The sequence below is a fragment of the Acinonyx jubatus genome, chromosome D4 (assembly GCF_027475565.1).
Source record: "Acinonyx jubatus isolate Ajub_Pintada_27869175 chromosome D4, VMU_Ajub_asm_v1.0, whole genome shotgun sequence".
NCBI classification, from domain to species: Eukaryota; Metazoa; Chordata; class Mammalia; order Carnivora; family Felidae; genus Acinonyx; species Acinonyx jubatus.
This window is the reverse complement of record NC_069391.1, coordinates 64,972,000-64,993,400: the sequence shown is the minus strand read 5'-3', so window position 1 is coordinate 64,993,400 and position 21,401 is coordinate 64,972,000. Positions and strand designations below refer to the sequence as shown.

Sequence of the window (21,401 nt, the reverse complement as noted above, 5' to 3'; positions counted from 1 at the left end):
TTTATCAGTTTGGGAGTATAATTCAAGAATGTTAACCAGATGTAGCTTGGCTTTTTAATGTATAGGTTTACTTAACCACTATAATTTATGATTCATTTCACTAAACTGGTGACCTGGTTCACAGGAAGAAAATAAGTCAGTAGGGATTGCCTATGTATCAAATTCTCAAATAAATACTTTCTGAATGAAGCAAGACCTTTGGAAGGATTTTCTGTGACCTCACAAGGAAGCAGTATTAAATTAGCCCTACTCTATGCTCGTGCCTCACATGTATTATCTCATTTAATCTTCACAAGAATTCTCTAAGGAAAACCAAATTATTGCCCTATGTCTTCACTGAGGAAACCGAGGTTAATAAATATCTTTTTGCTTGAAATAAATGTCTTTCTGAAACTTTTAAAATTAAATCTGAAGAAAAATATGTTGGATACTGAGAAACATACTAATCCATAAGACAGACAGTAGGCAGGAAAAGGGTGTTTCTACATTCTGCCTGTCCTCCTTTTATTAAACCATATTATTCTGGAAATAACACTTTTCTGTCAGTTTCGAGAAAAGCTTGAGAGGGAAGAAGAATCTCTACCTGGGGGAGGCAGGACAGGAGCATTACAAAATGCCACGCCTTCTCCGGACATCCCTCCCTTCTGCCCCTTTCCCTGAAAAGACTTGAGACTTGCCCAGCGCATACCCTATTTGGGGAACTGCCTGCCCTCTCCAGACTCTTCCATAACCCAGGGGCATCCCATCCTGACACAGTCATAACACCTCCCCCTGTGGGCTCTGCACCCTTCACCTGCTGCACCTTCGATAGGAATAAACAGGAACCACTAGACTAGATTATCCTGTTCTCATTCCTCCAGGAGATTTTAACCAAAAATTCTAGGACTAAAGGACAGGCAGGGTCCTTAAAAGCCAGTTAGGGTTCCCTGTCAGTTCTTTTCATGAACCATCCTCCAATGCATAAATTCATGGTAATTATTTGATGTGGGTCCCCAGGGAGGCGCTGGACCCCCCCCCCCCCCCCACAGGGCTGTCCCTGGTTCTTCAGCTCACCTCCCCCTGGGGCCACTAAAGCAGGCACAGATTCCCCTGGGATAATTAGGGACCCAGGCATCACATGCCCAGAGCTCCAGGGCATAGAGGCCCCGCCCACAGGATGGATCAGCCAATTGCAGGGCACGCAGGTGATGGGGGCAGGGCTGGTAGGGCCAATCTCAGACCTTAAATGGGCAGCCTCCCAACCATTGCCAGGCCTTCTGGACATCCCCTGACCTGAAGGTGTGACTGAGCTGCACAACTGCACCTACCACAGGTGAGATCCCCAGAACTGGCATGAAGGGTGGGCCACCTCGGAAAACACTGGGGACAGCTGCCTTGGGGGTCGGGGGTTTGGGGCTTCCAGGAGGCACTCTTCGAGGACCTGACCCCTCCAGACATGGCAGCTTGCCCCCCCCCCCCCCGCCCCCCGGACTCAGGGCCCCTCACTCCCTGCACTGCCATTTACATGCTTTGGAACCAGTAGGCAGGTCACGGGGCAGGGAGTGGGAGCACTGCGCGTCCCACATCCTCAGCCTTCCTCCACGCCCGTGTAAACACTCAGGAGGATAAATTCAATCTTTTTGCTCTACTTCAGTGGCTCTAACATCTCAGAAGGAAGAATGGCTTTTTAGGTGGTTTGATCTAATCAGACACTCATTTTTTTTTCCTTTCCTAGGTTTTCAAACATGCATCCTTCCTTCTTCCTGGCTACCCTTTGCCTGGGAATAGCATCAGCTGCTCCACGAGTCAATCAGAGCTTAGATGAACAATGGTCCCAGTGGAAGGCAACACACGGGAAAATATATAGCATGGTTGGTAACATTTAAACTTTCCAGAGGGACCCTTGCAGAGAACATTCCATGCTGGTGGGAGTTCATAGCAGGGAATAGCTTCTTGAGGCTATTCTTACCTAGGCAGTAAGCAGGGCACTGGGACTGTGCACAACATGGGCATATGTCCTGCTGTGTGGTTGCTGGAGAACAGTTCCCAGAAGCCTCAGGCCATCCCTGGTTGTGTGGGATATCCTCCTCTCTGTAAGCACATCCACTAAGTGTAGGTCATTAGGTTTTTTTATTTTTTTTTTCACATTTATTTATTTTTGAGAGAAAGAGAAAGACAGAAATTGAGCTGAGGAGGAACAGAGAGAGAGGAAGACGCAGAAACCTAAACAGGCTCCAGGCTCTGAGCTGTCAGCACAGAGCCTGACACTGGGCTCAAACCCCAGACCACGAGATTATGTCCTGAGCCCAAGTTGGATGCTTAACTGACTGAGGAATCCACACGTCCCAGGGCAGTAGATTTTAAATAGGACAAAGATGGTAAGTTATATGTTTGTCTCCAGGATGAAGAAGGACAGAGGAGAGCAGTGTGGGAGAGGAATATGCAAATGATTGAACAGCACAATCGGGAACACAGCCAAGGGAAACACAGCTTCACAATGGCAATGAATGGTTTTGGTGACATGGTGAGTGTGACACGGATTGCTGAATGTTTCATGCTTCCTCTAAGTACTTTTTCAAAACATCTCATGCTTGCCAACATTCTGTTTCCTTTTCCTTGAAGACCAGTGAAGAATTCAAGCAGGTGTTGAATGACCTTAAAATCCAGAAACACAAAAAGGGGAAAGTGTTCCAAGCACCTCTCTTTGCTGAGATCCCTTCATCTGTGGACTGGAGAGAGAAAGGCTATGTGACTCCCGTGAAGAATCAGGTGGGACAGTATTCAGCAGGTCCCTCTCAAGAGTAAAGCCAAAAGGAATCAGTGTTGTTGCTTTGGAAATTGAGGCACAATATGCAGTTTGTTATGTTTTAGAAGAGTTTTAAGATTTATGGGCTGTTGTCAAAGTCTTGCAATTTATTTTGCATGCTAAGAGCATTTGCGTTTTGTTTTCAGGGTGACTGTCATTCTTGTTGGGCTTTTAGTGCAACTGGTGCCCTTGAAGGACAGATGTTCCGGAAAACTGGCAAACTTGTTTCATTGAGTGAGCAGAACCTGGTGGACTGCTCTTGGTCTCAAGGCAATAAGGGCTGCCATGGTGGCCTAATGGATAAAGCCTTCCAGTATGTTAAGGACAATGGGGGACTGGACTCAGAGGAATCCTATCCATATCATGCACGGGTAAGTGGAGTTCCTTATCTTTTATCAAAGTTGAGCATTTCAGTAGAAACAGATCCTGTATTTAGAATTCTTGTATGTGATTGTAGACTCTATACCTGCAAATGGTCAGAACTGCCATTAAAATGTATTAGCCTAGCACAGCTCTCTGATCACCTCATTACCATATAGCTGTTCCTACAACTATGTTACACGGTGTCACGAACACCATCTTATATACAGTACAGGTCTCCAGAGTGAAAACTTTATGAACGAGTAGACCCAAAGAGTGTCTCATTGGATAGACACTGCTAATTTTTCAACTTCAAAACAATCAATCCCCTTTTATGTCCTGAGATGCTTTATAACAAACTTGACTTGGAAATCATTCAGCTAAACAGTCTTGCACTCCTGTTCCCCTGGAGGTGGATGGTACTGACCAAGTCTCTCCCCCTTTACCTTTGAAAGAACGAATCCTGCAAATACAAGCCTGAGAATTCTGTTGCCAACGTGACTGCCTTCTGGAGTGTCGTAAACAAGGAGGATGGCCTAATGACCACAGTGGCAACTGTGGGGCCTGTCTCTGCTGCTGTAGATGCAAGCCTGAATTCCTTCCAGTTCTATAAAAAAGGTCAGCATGTGTCTACGTAGAAAAGTAGGCAGGACAAATGGGGAACCACCATCATATAAGGCAAGATAGACCCTTTGCTGTGTACAGATCAGGAGGGTATGGATTTCACGTAGTTGTTCCTTCAGCACATGTGATTTTGTGCCTGTTGTTCAGCATGTTGACATGACTTCACCCAAATTACCCTGCTTTCAAGCACTTCATAAATATATTCAAATGGCTACATAATTTGATTGGTATAGTTTAACTTACTTTAGTTCTTCCCACCTGTTAGACCTGGAAGATTTCCAAAGAGTTTTACTAGTGAAATGGACACTGGAAAGAACCCCTTGGCTCAAGTGATTGTGTGTTTTTCTGCAGCTTCCCAATGCTGACATGGTAGAATAGAATGACAAAGTTTCAACGAGTGTTCTTCTATGCCTCTTGACTGTTCTTTACAAAAGAGATTGTGATGATGTGTGTGTGATGATGTGCATGAGAGCCTAAATCCCCAGCCTTGCTAAACAAAAAGAACTGATTTCTAAATCTTATTGGATTTATATTCCACCTGAATTTTGAGATGCCTCCTTTACTGCGGTGACTTGGTTATTGTTAGATGTTATCATGTTGCTTTGATGTCCCACCTTGGAATTGAAATTTACTTTTCCAGGCATTTATTATGATCCAAAGTGCAGCAATAAACGCCTGAATCACGGTGTTCTGGTGGTTGGCTATGGCTTTGAAGGAGAAGAATCAGATAACAAAAAATACTGGATTGTCAAGAACAGGTATAAAAAGCCAAAAATATTTACCTTTGGAATTGAGAAGGAAATCCTTTTTGCAATCAGTGTTTGGATATAGATCATCAAACCCTTGAGCCCACTTCTGAGACCCCAGAAGTGTTTGCCCACTTAGCGGGAACAGAGACATATTCATTTGATGACATTAAGCTACTGTTTCAAACTTGCAAGGGTCCTGCTATAGTTTGAGTAGTACTGCATCTGAAACACATCTGACCCAAGACTTTCCTTTTCCTGTCTCTCATTTTGCAGTTTTGTGAAAGTTTTGGGGATAGATTCTCTGCTAGGTTGGAACTCAACCATGAACAAGGATGGCCTCTCTTGATTCATCCTGAATCTGTCCTGGCCTCTGGGGCACTGCTGAGTATCAGGTGTTATTGTCCATAAGAGAAATGTGTTTCTTCCTCTGTAATAAATGAAAAAAACCATTTTTTTCAGCTGGGGTGCAAATTGGGGCAAACACGGCTACATACTCATGGCCAAGGACCGGGACAACCACTGTGGAATCGCCACCATGGCCAGCTTTCCTATCGTGTGAGATGATGGTATAAAGAAGACCTTGACTGGCAACAAATTATCCACAAAATGGATTTTATTTTCAAGCCTACCACACCCTGCTGTGTGGGGTGAAACACTCGAATCATTTAAAAACCAAGTTGTGATTTGATTGTGTGACATTTTACACTGTGAATGTTACCACTTCACTCATTAGTGCTGTAAATACTTTTGTATGAGTGACTAGTGTAGTAACTTTTGAATTTTCAAGTTTCTTTTAAAAATGTATGAAATTTTACTTTTTAAAAGTGAAACAACTGCAGGGGTGCCTGGGTGGCTCCATTGGAGAGTGTCCAACTCTTGATTTCAACCGAGGTCATGATCTCATGGTTCGAGGGATTGAGCCCCTCGTTGGGCTCTGTGAGCTGACAGTTTAGGATTTTAATTTCTTTAGAGAAACCCACAAACGTGGCCTAACTACCATTAATGTTTTCCTCCACCATAAAATGTTGGAACAAAAAAGAAGGACTTGAATAGTGTGTGATCTCTAAGCTTTAGTGATAATGATTGAAATATATGCGCTGCTGGAATGGAGATTTCTTCACTCTTCTGAGTCCTTTGCTCCTAAAAGAACCAAGTGTTGTAGGTACACACACACTTGTCCAAATTCCACTTTTTAATTTCTGAATCATTTGCTTCCCTTGCAATTTGTTTTGATAGAAATTATAAAGGTCTATGGAATGTAGGAAACACTGGTAATTACTTTATAATACATGCAAGACTTAGGGAGGAGTCAAAATTTGTTTTCTGCTTTATTTATTTCATGTCTATAAGCTTCTCTTAGAAATGGGATTTTTAAGTTTATTTATTTATTTTGAAAAACAGAAAGGACAAGCAGTGGAAAACTCAGAGAAAGAGGAAGAGAGACAATCCCAAGCAGGCCCCACACTGTCAGTGCACAGCCTGACATGAGACTCAATCTCATGAACTTGAAACCATGACCCGAGCCAAAATCAAGAGTCTATTTCTCAACCGACTGGGCCACCCAAGTGCTCCTCAAAATAGTTTTATGAAAGATGATTTGTGATTTTCCAATTTTTAAATAAATATTAATGGCTTGTAAATTACAGAAGCTTCTAATATCTGCTGAATTGTTCACACATCAGTCAGATCTACCCACTCTCTGTCCCATCGGCACCTGCACATTTCTCAGAGTCTTGGGCTGAACTCCCAGGATGGGGTGGACAGCAGTCTGAACGAGCCTGTCATGGTGAAGCAAGATGACTTTTACAAACAGTTCTTTCTAGGGGATGTTCAGAGACTGACTATGGCAGACTGCATGTTCCAAATGGACCCAGCCTTGTCTTCCATCCCACACGCCCCTCTGCTCAGTGGCTTTTCCTCTCCCCATCATGAGGTGGGGTCTCAGCCCTTGCCTGGATCCCTGAGCATCCCTGGTGACAGGCTCCAAATACAGTACAGCAGCAGAGTCTCCCTGGGGACCAAGGCCAGATCATAAGAGCCTGGAGCTCCATGTGGGCATCCTGGCACACTTGTTATTAGGATGTTGCGCAAAGGTCTTTGTTTTCTTAGACTCTTTTCGGGAGTAAACTTTGGATCATGGGGACCTCTTCATCCATACCCTCTCCAGAAACATCCTTGCATCCATGGTAGAGACTTATTCTAATCCTGGAAAGTTGTCGCCGAGTCCTTTCATAAAGAGGCTTCTTGGATTGAGTCACGATTAGAATAAATATATTAATGGTGATCCAACTGGCCATTAGCAGACAGCAGATCTTTCAGATTAGAAAATGTTCTATATTTAGAACATCTCTTAGAGAGTTCTCCTTCCTAGCAGCTGCCTTCTTGGCATTTAGGGGAGGATCAAAATGAAAAGAAAACACATGGGAATGCAAGCTGGTGTAGCCACTCTGGAAAACAGTATGGAGGTTCCTCAAAAAACTAAAAATAGAACTATGCTATGACCCAGCAATTGCGCTAGTAAGCATTTATCCACGGGATACACGTGTGCTGTTTCAAAGGGACACATGCACCCCCATGTTTATAGCAGTGCTATTGACAATAGCCAAAGTATGGAAAGAGCCCAAATGTCCATCCATAGATGAATGGATAAAGAGGTGGTATATATATACAATGGAGTATTACTTGGTAATCAAAAAGAATGAAAATTTGCCATTTGCAACTATGTGGATGGAACTGGAGGGTATTATGCTAAGTGAAATTAGTCAGTCAGAGAAAGACAAAAATCATATGACTTCACTCATATGAGGACTTAAGAGACAAAAAGATGAACATAAGGGAAGGGAAACAAAAATAATATAAAAACAGGGAGGGAGACAAAACAGAAGAGACTCATAAATATGGAGACAAACTGAGGGTTATTGGAGGGGTTGTGGTAGGGGAGATGGGCTAAATGGGTAAGGGGCACTAAGGAATCTACTCCTGAAATCATTGTTGCACTATATGCTATTTGGATGTAAACTTTAAAAAAGAAAAAAGAAAATAAGAAAAAGAAAAGAAAACACAAACCAGTATAAGGCTAGCCTTAGGGAGTCTCTTAATAAAATAACAAAAATCAGAACAAGAATCAAAAACCAAATCTGACATCAATCCCCCTTCTTATATCTCCTTCATCCCCACGCCTCTGTCCCTGACCCTCCAGGAGATCTTTTGGATCTCTGGGCTCCTGGTCTAGAAACTTTCCCTTCAAAACCGAGCCCCAGCTCTTCAGCCAGTTCCCTTAAATACAAAAACTCCAACTCTCCCAGAAAAATCCTGAACATCCAGCTCCTTATTTTAACTATTGTTTCTTTACAAGATTTATAGAGAGTACCTCGGCCTGGACTCCTGGCCGGGGAAATACAGTTTGCTCCTGTAAGCGCTGAGTGTTGAGAAGTACATCTAGCAGGAGTGGCCAGGAAGGGCAGTAAAACTCATGCTGCGGTCCTTACAATTGCTCAGAGTCTCCAGGGCTTCGTGATCAAGCTCTGCCAGTTCCAGGCATTCCTGAGCAATGTCCTCAAGGAGTGTTTCCTGGACCCCTGTCACAAAGAATTCATGTCCCCTGGACAGCGACAGATCTTTTCAATTATGAAGTCCCTTTACCTCTACACTCAGAAGATCCTACCAAAATGACAGAGAAATTTTAAAAATTAATACCTTTTTGCAACCCAACTCACAGACCCCTCCACTGGCTGCTAAAGGGAGTCCTTCCAGCCCATGAGTATACGGCTGTTACCAGGCAGGCCAAACAGCCCCCCTCACAGGGGACACAGAGGGCCTCAGCCTCTCTCTGGCCCTCCTGGGAATGACCAGGAGAAGGCTCAAGTGTTCAAGGGTTAATAGGAGCAACGGAAGAGGCCTGTTCCCCCAAAGTGAATTGGTCTACGGATGAAATACACACTCAGGAAGAAGAGCGTTTGTTAAGCATTTTATACAAACTTTAAAAAGTACACTGTATTCAATCCGGTAGCCCCAGAACATAAAATTCTTGTAATTTCTGCTTCTGTGGGAAATTTCCCCCCTGATGTTAAAAAACAGGGGCACCTGGATGGCCCAATCGGTTAAGCATCTAACTTGGGCTCATGTCATGATCTCACCTTTTGTGCATTCGGATCCCCCATTGGGCTCTATGCTGACAGCTCTGAGCTTGGAGCCTGCATCAGATTCTGTGCTTGTCTCCCTCTTCCCTGCTCGCACTCTCTCTCTCTCTCCCTCAAAAATAAACAAATAAACATTTAAAATATGGTTAAAAAAAAAAAAACACCTGATAAGTCCACGATAGTGTGGTTGGTGGGAGAGGGCAAACACCAAACAAAATAATGGAGACAGCTACCTGCATCTTTGAAAATAGCTCGCAAGAAAGCCAACAGGAATAAAAGAAAGGAACAGAAAACAAGGCTTGCCTTACAACTTGAATCTTTGGAAAGGTGAAAGCATGATGGAGAATGACTCCAGCCCACTCTGACGTGTCCCCGTTTGCCTCCAGACAACTGCAGATATTGCAAATAATACAGGACATTGGGGGAGAAATTGTCCTGCACTTAAGAAAAAGGAAAGTCTAAGAAACAATTTCCCCTAATCCCTGTAACCCTGAAAAAATTCATTTTTCTCCAGAGGGACAATTCCCCCTTTAAATGATGGGTCAGCCAGTACTCAGTCAACGCCAGGACCTTCCAGATAACTTTAAACAGAGGCTCAGGAACTAGATTTCTTGAGTCGCAATGGTGTGACTTTCTCTCCCATCTGTTCAGAAGATTGATCTCTACCTGTCACCTGACTCTGTTCAGGCTCTCAGAGTCTCGGGGTGACCCGTCTTACTGCCCATGTCCCAGCCCAGCCCAGATTCTTCAGTCCCTGTTCACACTCCCAGGCCTTGCTGCTTCCCAGATGTTAACTGGCAAACCTTCTTGGTAAAGATTTGTTATCTACATTTAATGCCAATATAAACTGCAATAAGAAAAGGCATTTGGCGGGGGGGGTGCCTGAGTGGCTCAATCGGTTGAGTTCCGAGTTTGGCTCAGGTCATGATCTCGCGGTCTGTGAGTTCAAGCCCTGCGTCTGGCTCTGTGCTGACAGCTGGGAGCCTGGAGCCTGCTGCGGATTCTGTGTCTCCCTCTCTCTCTGCCCCTCCCCCACTCATGCTCTGTCTCTCTCTCTGTCAAAAATAAATAAATATTAAAAAAAATAAAGGCATTTTTGTTTCCTCACCTCAGGTCAAGCTTCAAGTGTCCTGCTGTCTTTACTGCAAGTTCATCCTGAGATAAATTCCTCTGAAGAGGATGGATCTTTAAAAGATGCCCGAGTCAGTCTTTGGGCTACACACACAGTTGAAGTTGAGTTGTTAGGAAGTGGGAGCCTGGGTGCATTTCTTGGGAGACGAACCCACCCTCGCCCTCGTGGCCCAACACCCTCCCTCTAGAGACTCAGAGTAAGTGATACCCCTGTAATAGAGTCTCTCTTGAACCATAGCATCCTTGTCTTTACCACCCGACCCTGTATCTCCCCAATCTTGCCCATAAAGAAAGAAGGCAAATGTGACTCAGAGGGAAACCAAATCCATCAGTTTGTACAGGATCTAGAAGCCATAATCTCTTTCATAATTTCTCAGCACCCTGTGCTCCGCAATCCAGCTGATAATCTTCATCATTCCTGCTGATGCAACCTGGTTTACAGAAATGATCTGTGAGCAGCTTCCTTTTCAATTCCTCTGCACCCTGACTCCTGGTTTCTTGTGCCTTCACAGTTAAAGGGAGACCATTCACCTGGGCTTGCATACTCCAAGGATATTTGGTGTATGCAATATTTTCCCAAGTCCTTAAAGTCCAGCTAGACACTGTAACTTCTATCCAAGGCTCCCTGCTGGTACCTTTTACTCTGTAATCAAAGCAAGCCGGGAGCTCTTATGGACTCCCTCATTCTCTTAGGGTTACTAGCTGAACAAGGCAGACAGCTTATACAGTTCTACATCTAGACTCCAAGAGGTATGAACAACAGTTATCTCTTTAGTATGACATGACCTGTTTAGGACATGCCTCAGGGCATTCAAAATCTCACTCCGAATATTCTTGAATCAATTATGTTCATCCCTCTCCCCAAAATGAAAACACGGTTACATAAATCTTTAGGGGCAGCTGGCTACTGCCTCCAAAGGGTCCCTAATTTGCAATGTTTGATAAACCTTTGTATGCTCTTCTCTCAGTTATCAATGGACTTTAGAGGCATTAACCTCCTTTGAAGTCTGAAAACTGGCTCTGTCCACACCCCAGCTCTTAGCTTACCTAACTTTGACAAGCCCTTTCATTTATACTGAATGAAAGGCATGGTGTTGCTGCATGCTTTCTGGGACAGCCTTTTGCCAATCAGATACAGCCAGGAGCACATTTCTCATGCCCATCAGATGCTGTGGCATCAGGTATGTCCCCATGCTTTCCTGCAGTGGCCACAGCTGCCGCCTGATGGACAAAGCCAGCACTCTGACATTAAGCTCCCCTATTCACCTGTGTGTCCCCACGTGGTGCCTGCTGTCTTACAAGTTCATAAATCATAGCACCTCTCTACAACATGACAGACCCGTTACAAACAAGCGCTTTTAACTAACCCTCTGTCATCTTATTTCCGTTGCTAAAAGGCTTATAATTGCTGACATATTACAACTATTCACCCTCCTTCTAAAACCATCATTGTTCACTGTTCAGCACATACTAAGACAGCTGATGTTGCATCTTCAGAAAATGATAGGGTTGGCAGAGCTGTAAGTATGCACCCCAAACAGGCCCCCTTGTTCTTTCTCCACCCAGTTGTGAACCCTGCCTTTATCCCTAACTGACAGTATTCATTACCCGGCAAATGCCCCATAGTCTACAAAGGACAGTCAGATACAAAAAGGTGTCAAACAACTATCAGATGGATTATACAGTGGGCCAAATGGACTTCCTAGAGCCCCCTTTCTTTTGACCCTGTGGCTTACACTTACCACCCACCAAATTGGACACAAAGATAATGAAGGACCAAAAAGACAGTTGGATTTGCCCAGGCATCCACAACATTCCTGACCAAATGATTTCCCAGTGAATGATTTGTAAATCCCGGGAAATCTCTGGAAGAAATCAGCACACCCCAGGAAGGCTTCCTAGGCCCACCTGCCCTCTGTGGTTGTATAGACGATTTGATAGATTGCCCCAAGCCCTGTGCTATTCTCACTGTTTGGTCACTGTCTGCATGCTCAGCAGATGGGCTGATGCTCTCTGACTAGATGTGCCACTGCCACAGCAGGTAGTAAGGAGTTTAACGCCTCCATTCGTCATGTTGCCACCAGAAGACCAGGTGGACCTCAAGATCTTTAGAAGAAAATGTGTGCCGTCACCTCGCTGGGAAGGACCTTAGGAGGTGCTGCTCACCAGCTACACTGTTATCAGAACAGACGAAAAACTCTCCTGGTTTCTTGCAAGCCATGGCAAAATTGATTTTATTTAAGATTTTATTTAAGGATGATTTTTAATGTTTTCATTCATTTTTGAGAGACAGAGAGAGACAGAGCACAAGTTGGGGAGGGACAGAGAGAGAGGGAGACACAGAATTTGAAGCAGGCTCCAGGTTCTGAGGTGTCAGCACAGAGCCCAGCTCGGAGCTCCAACTCACGAACCATGAGTTCATGACCTGAGCTGAAGTCAAACACTCAACTGACTGAGCCACCGAGGCGCCCCTAACTGTGGACATTTTTAAGACTTTTATCATTTATAGACAGTTAGACTTTTACTCAGATGCTTTTACAACAGCTTCTGCAAATGTGTTTCACCTGCATGAGGCTGATGGAAAGAACTCTTTTGTATAGGCTTCTGATAGCCTTAAGATCATAAAGCTAAACTGGGTAAGAATTTCCAGAACGAATGGAAGATCTGGATTCAAGCAGAATAAGAATTAATAACATGGCACTGAATGAATGGAGGATGATTCTCATTTTACAAATTTTTTGAAACATTGCTGATTTTTAAATGTTTTTTCCAGTATTAAAAAAACTATTTTAGGGGCGCCTGGGTGGCGCAGTCGGTTAAGCGTCCAACTTCAGCCAGGTCACGATCTCGCGGTCCGTGAGTTCGAGCCCGCGTCAGGCTCTGGGCTGATGGCTCGGAGCCTGGAGCTTGTTTCCGATTCTGTGTCTCCCTCTCTCTCTGCCCCTCCCCCGTTCATGCTCTGTCTCTCTCTGTCCCAAAAATAAATAAAAAAACGTTGAAAAAAAATTAAAAAAAAAAACTATTTTAAGCTATGACTTACAGCCATTTGATAAAACATGCCTTTGTGAACAGACTGAGACACGTTTTTCTCCTTACCTGATCTGTCCAGAATTCAAGAACTTTCAGTGAGTGTTTTCATATTTTCACAACAATATTTTAATTTGCATAAGTTGAATAAGAATCTGCTTACCTTGTTAACAGGACGTATTTGGAAACACTGGTTACATCACCAAGGCTTTGACAGAAATGTCATATTCAAGCGGGGACTTGCACAGACACAGATATGACCAGACTGCTTGAAGGAACTCAGGCAGACTTTATGGAGCCAATAAAGCCCATTGGAAAAACAGCCTGATACTTATATCTGAGTCTTTAAGCAAAGCAGGCAGTTTTTATACATTGTGACAAAGAGACAACAAATTCATGATGAATTAACAGGATGAAGAAAACAGATGTTTGGGACTGTTAATTAGTAAGGAATCCTAAGCAACTTTTTCTCATAAGCTATGATTTACAGCAGTTTCATCATCAGGCCAAGTTAAAAAAAAAAGCAACTATTACACTTTGCAAACAAATTGGTCTTAATTTGGCTGTCCTTGGTAAAAATGAGGGTGATTATAGAAAGAAACATTATGTTTCAATAACACACCATTGTGGATTTTACAGTCTAATAGAGTTCACTATGAACTGGACGAGATCCTAATTTCTTCTAGTTTCCTCTGAAGCCTGGCCACAATCTCCAAACTAATGGTTTCCACTTTTTTTCTATCCTTTTGACTTGGAATCACTGGATACCCAAAACTCCCCTTTTCCTGAAGCCCTGCAAATGGAATATGAACAACTTGATGCAACCTTCTGAGAAATCACTGCAAAACTCACATGTAGACAATCTTCATGCCGGTTCCTCTATGAGCCTCTCAGAAAGTCTGTCAGCCTGCCACTACCTACCTACCTTATCTGCCTGAAGATGCTTTAAGCCCAGCATCTAGAGATTCTTTCAACTGGCTATCCTTGGAACTCAGAAACTGGTTTATAACTGGATCCTTTTATTAATAACCATTATCTTTCTTGTACTGCCATAGAATTGCCTCTTATTTATTACCTGATTGTTTGAAGCAGAGGCCTCCCTCTAGGAAGATACCTGCGTTGCCTCTTCCCGAAATGAATTTGACTGAACTGACTCACTGTCAGAACAAAGAGACTGGATTAAGGAGATAAAACTATCTATCAGCTCAACTTTGAATCCGTGAATCTTCCAAGAAAGTTGCAGAGGAAGGAACCACCTAAAAATGTGGACCAAAAATCTGGGCTTTCTTGGCTGAGTGACAAAACCAAGCTTTCTAGTTGCCAGAGCCAATCAGAAGACTCTGAAATTAGCTATTTTTAAAACTTGTGCTGCTCTCAAAGCCTGACAGGACCACAAGAAAAAAGGAGACGTATGAACATTAACACTGTCAATTAACATTCCAGACTTTGAAAAGTACAGGTTTCAACCTCACCTTGTCTATAAACCACATTGTTTTTTTTTTCTTTTTGAGAGACTGAGAGAGGGCCCAAGTGAATGAAGGGCAGAGATGGACAGAGAACGAGAGAGGGAGAGAGAGAGACAGGAGGCTAACTTGAAAGGGGCTCGAACTCACCTGATATGTGACTCAGGCTCATCAACTGTGAGGTCATGACCTGAGCTGAAGTCAGATGCTTAAGGACTGAGCCACCCAGGTGCCCCTCTCCTTTATTTCATGTGTCAACAAAGCATATAAAGGGCTCCCACCTAAATGGTCAGAACCATAGGGACTTGGATACCTGGCTCTTCTGTCACTGTGCTATGTGACAGAATTTGTTCATAAAATTGTGCCACACAACATGCCTGTTGAGGAATCATAGAAAATCGGATGATACATCAGAATTCCAGGTTCTCTTCAGCATTAAAGATCTTATTCCCAAGTTTCAGAGATGGTGAATTAGAAAAGGCAATCCTAAATCTGTCTATGATAATGGAACAAGGAGGGTTCAATACCACTATGCATGCTTTGAAAACACTCCAGTCAGAAGGTAACAGCTTAGCCTCTGGGGGTCTCCAAAGTCATCATGTTCTAGATACCGTGACTGCCCAGCAGGGGGAGCTCGTGCAATCATCAGTGGAAAATGTTGCTTTTTATCTATCCCAAATGAGGCACATAACATCTAACTTAAATCTACTTTTAAAAAGGAATTAATATTTTCCACCAAATAAATGAAACACATTTATTTGAGCAGATCTATTTCCAGGATTGTGGGACTCATTTCATGAGGTGTGGGGAAATGCGTTCTCTTCTATTTATTCATCCTCTTGCCTTCTTTTTTCCAAATGTTTTGAGCATAAATGACACACGATGTTACCGTAGTTTCAGGTGTACAACATAGTAACTTGCCAACTGTATACATTATGCTGTGCTCACCACAAGTGTAGCTACCCCCACCCTACATTGCTATTAAAATACTGTTGACTATATTCCCTATGCTGTGCCCTTGATTCCTGTGACTGATTCATTCCATACTGGAAGCCTGTACCCCACACCCTCGTTCACCCATTCATTCATCCTCATGGTGATCTATGCTTTTCTTATTCTTTGTAGATTTCTTACTGCTCAATCCAAACTGGATTTCTCTCTCCACAGTCATCTGCTCAGCTATTTGTTATATAAACTTCCAGGGGAGTTTCAGAGGAAGAAACTCTGAGCCCCAGGGAGGCCACCCCAAAATGTGCCACCATGGCATATTGACTATCTTGACTTGAAGCTACTTGGGATACAGCCGGTGCAAGAACACCCAGGCTGTCACATGCCCCTCTTGAAAGCAGGAAATGAGTGGCCCATATGAAAGGTCCCCTCCCTGTACTATGAGGTAAAGAGACATCCTTATCAGCAGAGATGGGGCTTCCAAGCTGAGAAAGCTGTAGAAACAAACCTTGTTACTTTTTTACTCATCTACAACCTCAGCCCAGATTCCACTTAGAATTCCTTAAAACTCCCACACACCTTTTTTCTTTTTCCTGTCAATTCCTCACAAATTATTATCTTTGTCTAAAATATATAAGACTGCCAAAAAAAAAAAAAAAACCCTGTCCAACTTGATCATTTTTTGGGCGGGGGGGGGGGTGGTGGTGTTCAAACACATTACTGGGCCTCCCTGCCTGGTAATAAAATTTTGAGGCTTTTTTTCTCCCATTGACCCATTTCATCTCAATTAAATTCTTAAACCACTTGGAAATAAGGAAGGAAATTAGGAGGAATACTGGAGGAAATAAGGACATTTCTTCCTCTCCACAAAACCTTTGCATTTTTTACTATAAAGTAGTTTATGTATTAAAAACAGAATCACACCTCAGCATATGACAGTAAATTTTATTTTAAAAGGTAAAACTTTCATGCAACCTTTTAAAACATGAAATTCAAAAGCTATTAAGCAAGTTAACCACACACCACTGATTAGAGCAGGGATTAAAGAAGTAGTTTCGTCACTAGTGTGAACGGTCACAGAATCCAATCAGGACTTGGATCTTCGGTGATTCAAGTGTTTTATCCCACACAATAAGATGTGATCGACTTTAAAATAAAATCCATTTTCCGGATATTCTGTTGCCAATCAAGGCCTTCTTTATCACCATGATCTTACACGATAGGAAAGCTAGCCATGGTGGCGATTCCACAATGGTTGTCCCGGTCTTTGGCCATTTTTATGTAGCCGTCCATGCCCCAGTCAGCGCCCCAGCTGAAAGAAGACAGGGTTTTCCAATTGTTACAAATGGTAAAACACGTTTATCTTTATGAATAATAACACTCGATACTGAGCAGTGCAGCAGAGACCAGGACAGATTCAGGAAGAATCGGGAGAGGCCGTTCTTGTTCATGGTTGAGTTCTAACCCAGCACAGAATTCTATCCCCAGACCTTTCACAAAACTGCAATGTGAGCAGGAAAGGGAAAATTTTGGGACCCAGATGTGTTATAGAAATTTTTTAAAATTCCAATTTAGAAATACAGTGGTACCAAAACTATATCAGGACCCTAGCAAGCCTGAGACAGTATCTTAATGTTGTCATCATATGACTATGTCTGTGCTCCCCCCTAGATGGGGTAAACACTGCTGGGATTTCAGAAGTGTGCTCAAGGGTTGGGGGACCTGTGTCCAAACACTGGTTCCAAAAAACATTCCCTTTTCAAATTCAAAAGTACGTATTCCTCGATTTTCATACCTGTTCTTGACAAACCAATATTTTTGGTTATCGGATTCTTTTCCTTGAAAGCCATAGCCAACCACCAGAACACCGTGATTCAGGTCTTCACTGCTGCACTTTGGATCATAATAAATGCCTGGGGAGTAATATTCAATGCTGAGTGAGGATTCCCACGTGACATGTGATAGTAACCCAGCCTATCAACCACAGTAGGGGAGGCATTTCAAAATTCAGTTGTGATATTGGTATGAATTCAGATGAGATTTAAAAGTCAGATATTTTTGTTTAGCAGGAAGGGGTGGGGATTTAGGCCCTCATCTCACACCAGGAGAAATACTAACTGTCACAATCTCTTTTGAAAATAACAGTCAAGGGGCATTAAAAAAATCACCCGCCGAAACCTTATTATTCTACTTGTAGGATGTCAACCTAGGGAAACAGCAGAGAACATAAAATTACTTGAGTCAAGAGCTACTTTCCACTGTTAATTTCAGTAGCAAAATTCTTTAAAAGTTATCAAGGTCTAATATTTAGAAAAAACTATGGGGCGCCTGAGTGGCTTGGTCGGTTAAGTGTCCGACTTCGGCTCAGGTCATGATCTCACGGTCCGTGAGTTCAAGCCCCGCGTCGGGCTCTGTGCTGACAGCTCAGAGCCTGGAGCCTGTTTCAGATTCTGTGTCTCCCTCTCTCTCTCCCCCTCCTCCATTCATGCTCTGTTTCTCTCTGTCTCAAAAATAAATAAACGTTAAAAAAAATTTTAATATTTAGAAAAAAGTAAAGTAAGCCATACCAATCAAATTATGTAGCCATTTAAATATATTTATGATATACTTATCCTCATGGGGATATGTCAAGTCATGGCATATGGAAAGAGCAGGCATAAATATTACATGTACAGAATGAACAACTATGTTAAGTCCACACACCCCTAAATTCTACATTGAGTTCTACATACCAAAGTGTCACTCTTGCTGTTTCTTAGGGTGGTTGTCCAATTTTTCTACCTAACTTTATACATCGACAAATGCTTACCTTCTTTATAGAAGCGGAAGGTATCCAGGCTTGCATCTATAGCAGCCGAGATGGGCCCCATATTTGCCACTGCCATCATAAGGGCCTCCTCCTGCTGAGGGATGTTCTCGAAGGCGGTGACATTGGCAGCAGAATGCTCAGGCCTGTATTTGCAGGGTCCATCCTTTGAATGGTAAGGGAAAAGAAACTTGATTACAACCATCCACTTCCTGGGGAACACGACTTCAAAGCAGCTTACAGGTAAAAGATTTCCAAGTCAAGTTTGTTGTGAAGCAACCCAGGAGGTGAAAGGGTATTTATTGTTTTGAAATTGAAAAACTAACTGGTGTGAGGGGCCCTGGGTGGCTCAGTCGGTTAAGTATCCAACTCTTGATTTCGGCTCAGGTCATGATCTCACAGTTGTGAGATGAAGCCCCGTGCTCTGCACGGAGCATGGAGCCTGCCTGGGATTCTCTCCCTCTCCCTCTCTCTCTCTCTCTGTACCCCTCCCCCTTTCATGCTCTGTCTTTCTCGCTCTCAAAATTAATTAATAAATAAACTTAAAAAAAAAAGCAAAGCTAATTGGTCTGGATTCAATGAAACACTCGTGGTCTACCTGTCCATAAGAAGTTTTTCACCTTGGAGAAATCTGTACCCTATATAGAAAGGTATGCATATCTCCATGTGACGTAGAAATAAAAACAGCTATGTGGCAACCATCTAAGCAGAGAACTATGCCAGGCTAATACTGTTTAATGACAGTCCTGACAGACTGCAGATAGAGTCTACAATTGGAAATGTGAAGTTAAACATGGTGTCTGTTTTCTTCAAAAGCATTCAGCTCTAAGGGCAGAGCTGGAATGGTGACAAGTGAGGAGCTCCACTCACTCTTGCAACATATGGATAGGATTCCTCTGTGTCCAGGCCTCCATTGTTCTTAACATACTGGAAGGCATTGCTCATTAGACCACCATTGCAGCCCTCATTGCCTTGAGGCCAAGAGCAGTCCAGGAGGTTCTGCACACTCAAGGAAACACGTTTGCCAGTTTTCCGGAACATCTGTCCTTCAAGGGCACCAGTTGCACTAAAAGCCCAGCCAGAAGCACACCGACCCTGGAAACAAATTATAAAGGTCTCAGTCTACAAAAGCAATAGCAAGACTGACAGCAGTCTATTGATCTGAAAACTCTTTTAAAATATAGCAAACATGGTGTATGGTTTCCACAGCAGGAAACCATAGCAAGGGGGACACTTTCTTTTTGGCTTTCTTCTTGGAGAGAGACCTGATGATTAGTCATCCTTGATACTCACAGGACTTACAGCAGGTGTCTGTCTCCTGTCCACAGGTACATAGATATCAGCAAAGAAAGGTACTTTAAACATTTTCCCTTTCTCATCCTTCTCGATTTTAAGGCCATTCATCATGTGTCTGAATTCTTCATTGGTCTTCAAGGAAAAGAAAGTAGAATGTTGACAAGCATAAGATTTTTTTGGCAAAGTACTGAGGAGAGAGAGAACAAAACGTTCAGCAATCCGTGCCACACTCACCATGTCACCAAAGCCATTCATTGCCATTGTGAAGCTGTGTTTCCCTTGGCTTTGTTCTCGATTGTGCTGTTCAATCATTTTCATATTCTTCTCCCACACTGCTTTCCTCCAGCCCTCATTCTAGAGGCAAACATATGACTTATCATCTTTATTTCTATTTAAAACCTACTGACCTGCACCAAGTGGATGTGCTCACAGAGGGGAGGAGAAATCACAGCCAGGGATGGCTTGATCCTTCTGGGAGCTGTTCTCCAGCAACCACACAGCAGGACATATGCCCACACTGTGCACAGTCATGGTGCCCTGCTTACTGCCTTAGGAAGAGCAGCCTCAAGATGCTACTCTGTGCTACGAAATACCACCAGCACGGACATTCTCTTTGGGTCCCCTGGATAGTTTGGATGTTACCAACCATTCCATATTGCTTCCCATGTGTTGCCTTCCAGTGAATCCATTGTGCATCTAAACTTTGATCAAGCTCTATAGTAGCTGAGGCTATTCCCAAGCAAAGGGCGATCAGGAAGACAAAAGGATACATGTTTCAAAACCTAGGAAGGAAAAAAAATAAGTATCTGATTAGACCTATCTGTCTAAAAATCCATCCTCCTTTCTTCTAGATGTTAAAATCACTATGATGGAGTAAAATCATTGAATTTATTCTCCCAAGTACTTACCCAAAAATTATACCAGCCCCACCGGGTTGCTCACCTGATCATGTAGCTGTGCAGATGCAGTCAGAAGGTGTAGTCCCAGGGATCTCTGATGTTGGGCAGTGGCTTTAAGGCCACCCATCTAAAGCCCTGGGGTTTGGCCTCACTGGCCCTGCCCACACCAGCTGGGCACACTGTGATCTTGTTTGTTTTGCTTTTGTTTTCCAAGCTGATGGCTTCTATTCTGAAGTTTTCTTGATGATTATATCTTGTTTTTAGCAGAACAAAAACTTCTAGACAATCATGTGGACTCATGTCCCCCCTCAAATCGTCCTTAATTGGTTTGACTAAACAATGAGCTCACAGTGGTCCAGCTGACAAAAACAAGCATACGCATATTCAGCAAGGAAAAAGATGTCCACCTCCAGTTAATTGATGTCATTATAAGATGGGGAGGACGTGTGTCATAAAGGCACATTGGAATACAGTTAGTGATCAGATGCTATCAACTGTGGGTCTAACACTGTGATAACTATATTTTTTAGACGTTTTTCTCACAACTCAGGTCAGATAAGTGTATTTTCATTTTATAGATAAAGAAGAGAGACAAGAGAAATTTTGTCACCCATTCAAAAGAATAAAGCCAAAGTCAGCTCACTGACGAGTTTTAACTGTAAAAGTATGTTGAAGGTGGTCATTCTGAATGGAGGCAAAAGACAGCACAGGCATCCACAGAGATACTGCCACTTCAGTTCCAGACCACTGCAATAAGGCAATATCACAATGAAGTGAGTCAAATGAACTTTTTGGTTTCCCAGTGCATATAAAAGTCATGTTGACACTACACTATAGTCTATTAAATGTGCAATAGTATTTATGATCTTTAAAAAAATGTACAGACTTTAATTAAAAAATACTTCATTGCTACAAAGTGCTACCCATCATCTGAGCTTTTAGCAAGTGTGACCTTTCTGCTGGTGGAGGGTCTTGCTTCAATGTTGATGGCTGCTGACTGGTCAGGTTGGTGGATGCCAAAGGTTGGGGTGGCAGAGGCAGTTTCTTAAAGACGACAATGAAGTTTGCTGCAATTGACTCTTTTCTCATGAATGACTCCTCTGCCACACGCAATGCTGTTTGTTAGCACTTTACCCACAGTAAAACTTCTTTCAATTTTAGAGTCAGTCCTCTC

General features: G+C 43.0%; 3 protein-coding genes across 4 annotated transcripts in view; 2 read left to right on the top strand and 1 right to left on the bottom strand.

Moving 5' to 3' along the window:
- Window positions 1–21,401, top strand: part of LOC106971464 (procathepsin L-like) — a 298,037-nt gene that overhangs the window by 119,639 nt on the left and 156,997 nt on the right. The window lies entirely within an intron of this gene.
- Window positions 1,725–6,230, top strand: LOC106971474 (procathepsin L-like). Its single transcript, XM_027048129.2, has 7 exons — window positions 1,725–1,850; window positions 2,381–2,503; window positions 2,602–2,748; window positions 2,932–3,156; window positions 3,601–3,763; window positions 4,410–4,527; window positions 4,978–6,230. Exons 1-7 carry the CDS (start codon window positions 1,725–1,727, stop codon window positions 5,075–5,077), a joined length of 1,002 nt encoding a protein of 333 aa, XP_026903930.1. The 3' UTR covers window positions 5,078–6,230.
- LOC113596115 (procathepsin L-like) lies at window positions 16,208–20,100 on the bottom strand. Of its 2 annotated transcripts, none has more exons than XM_053205182.1 (7): window positions 19,975–20,100; window positions 19,563–19,682; window positions 19,326–19,460; window positions 18,903–19,154; window positions 18,036–18,198; window positions 17,022–17,139; window positions 16,208–16,538 (listed from the first exon to the last, which is right to left on the bottom strand). In XM_053205182.1, the coding sequence occupies exons 1-7, from the start codon at window positions 20,098–20,100 to the stop codon at window positions 16,439–16,441; spliced, it is 1,014 nt and encodes a 337-aa protein (XP_053061157.1). In that variant the 3' UTR covers window positions 16,208–16,438. The 2 variants fall into 2 exon arrangements, with proteins under 2 accessions (XP_053061157.1, XP_026903922.1); XM_027048121.2 differs by having other exon boundaries at window positions 18,903–19,127.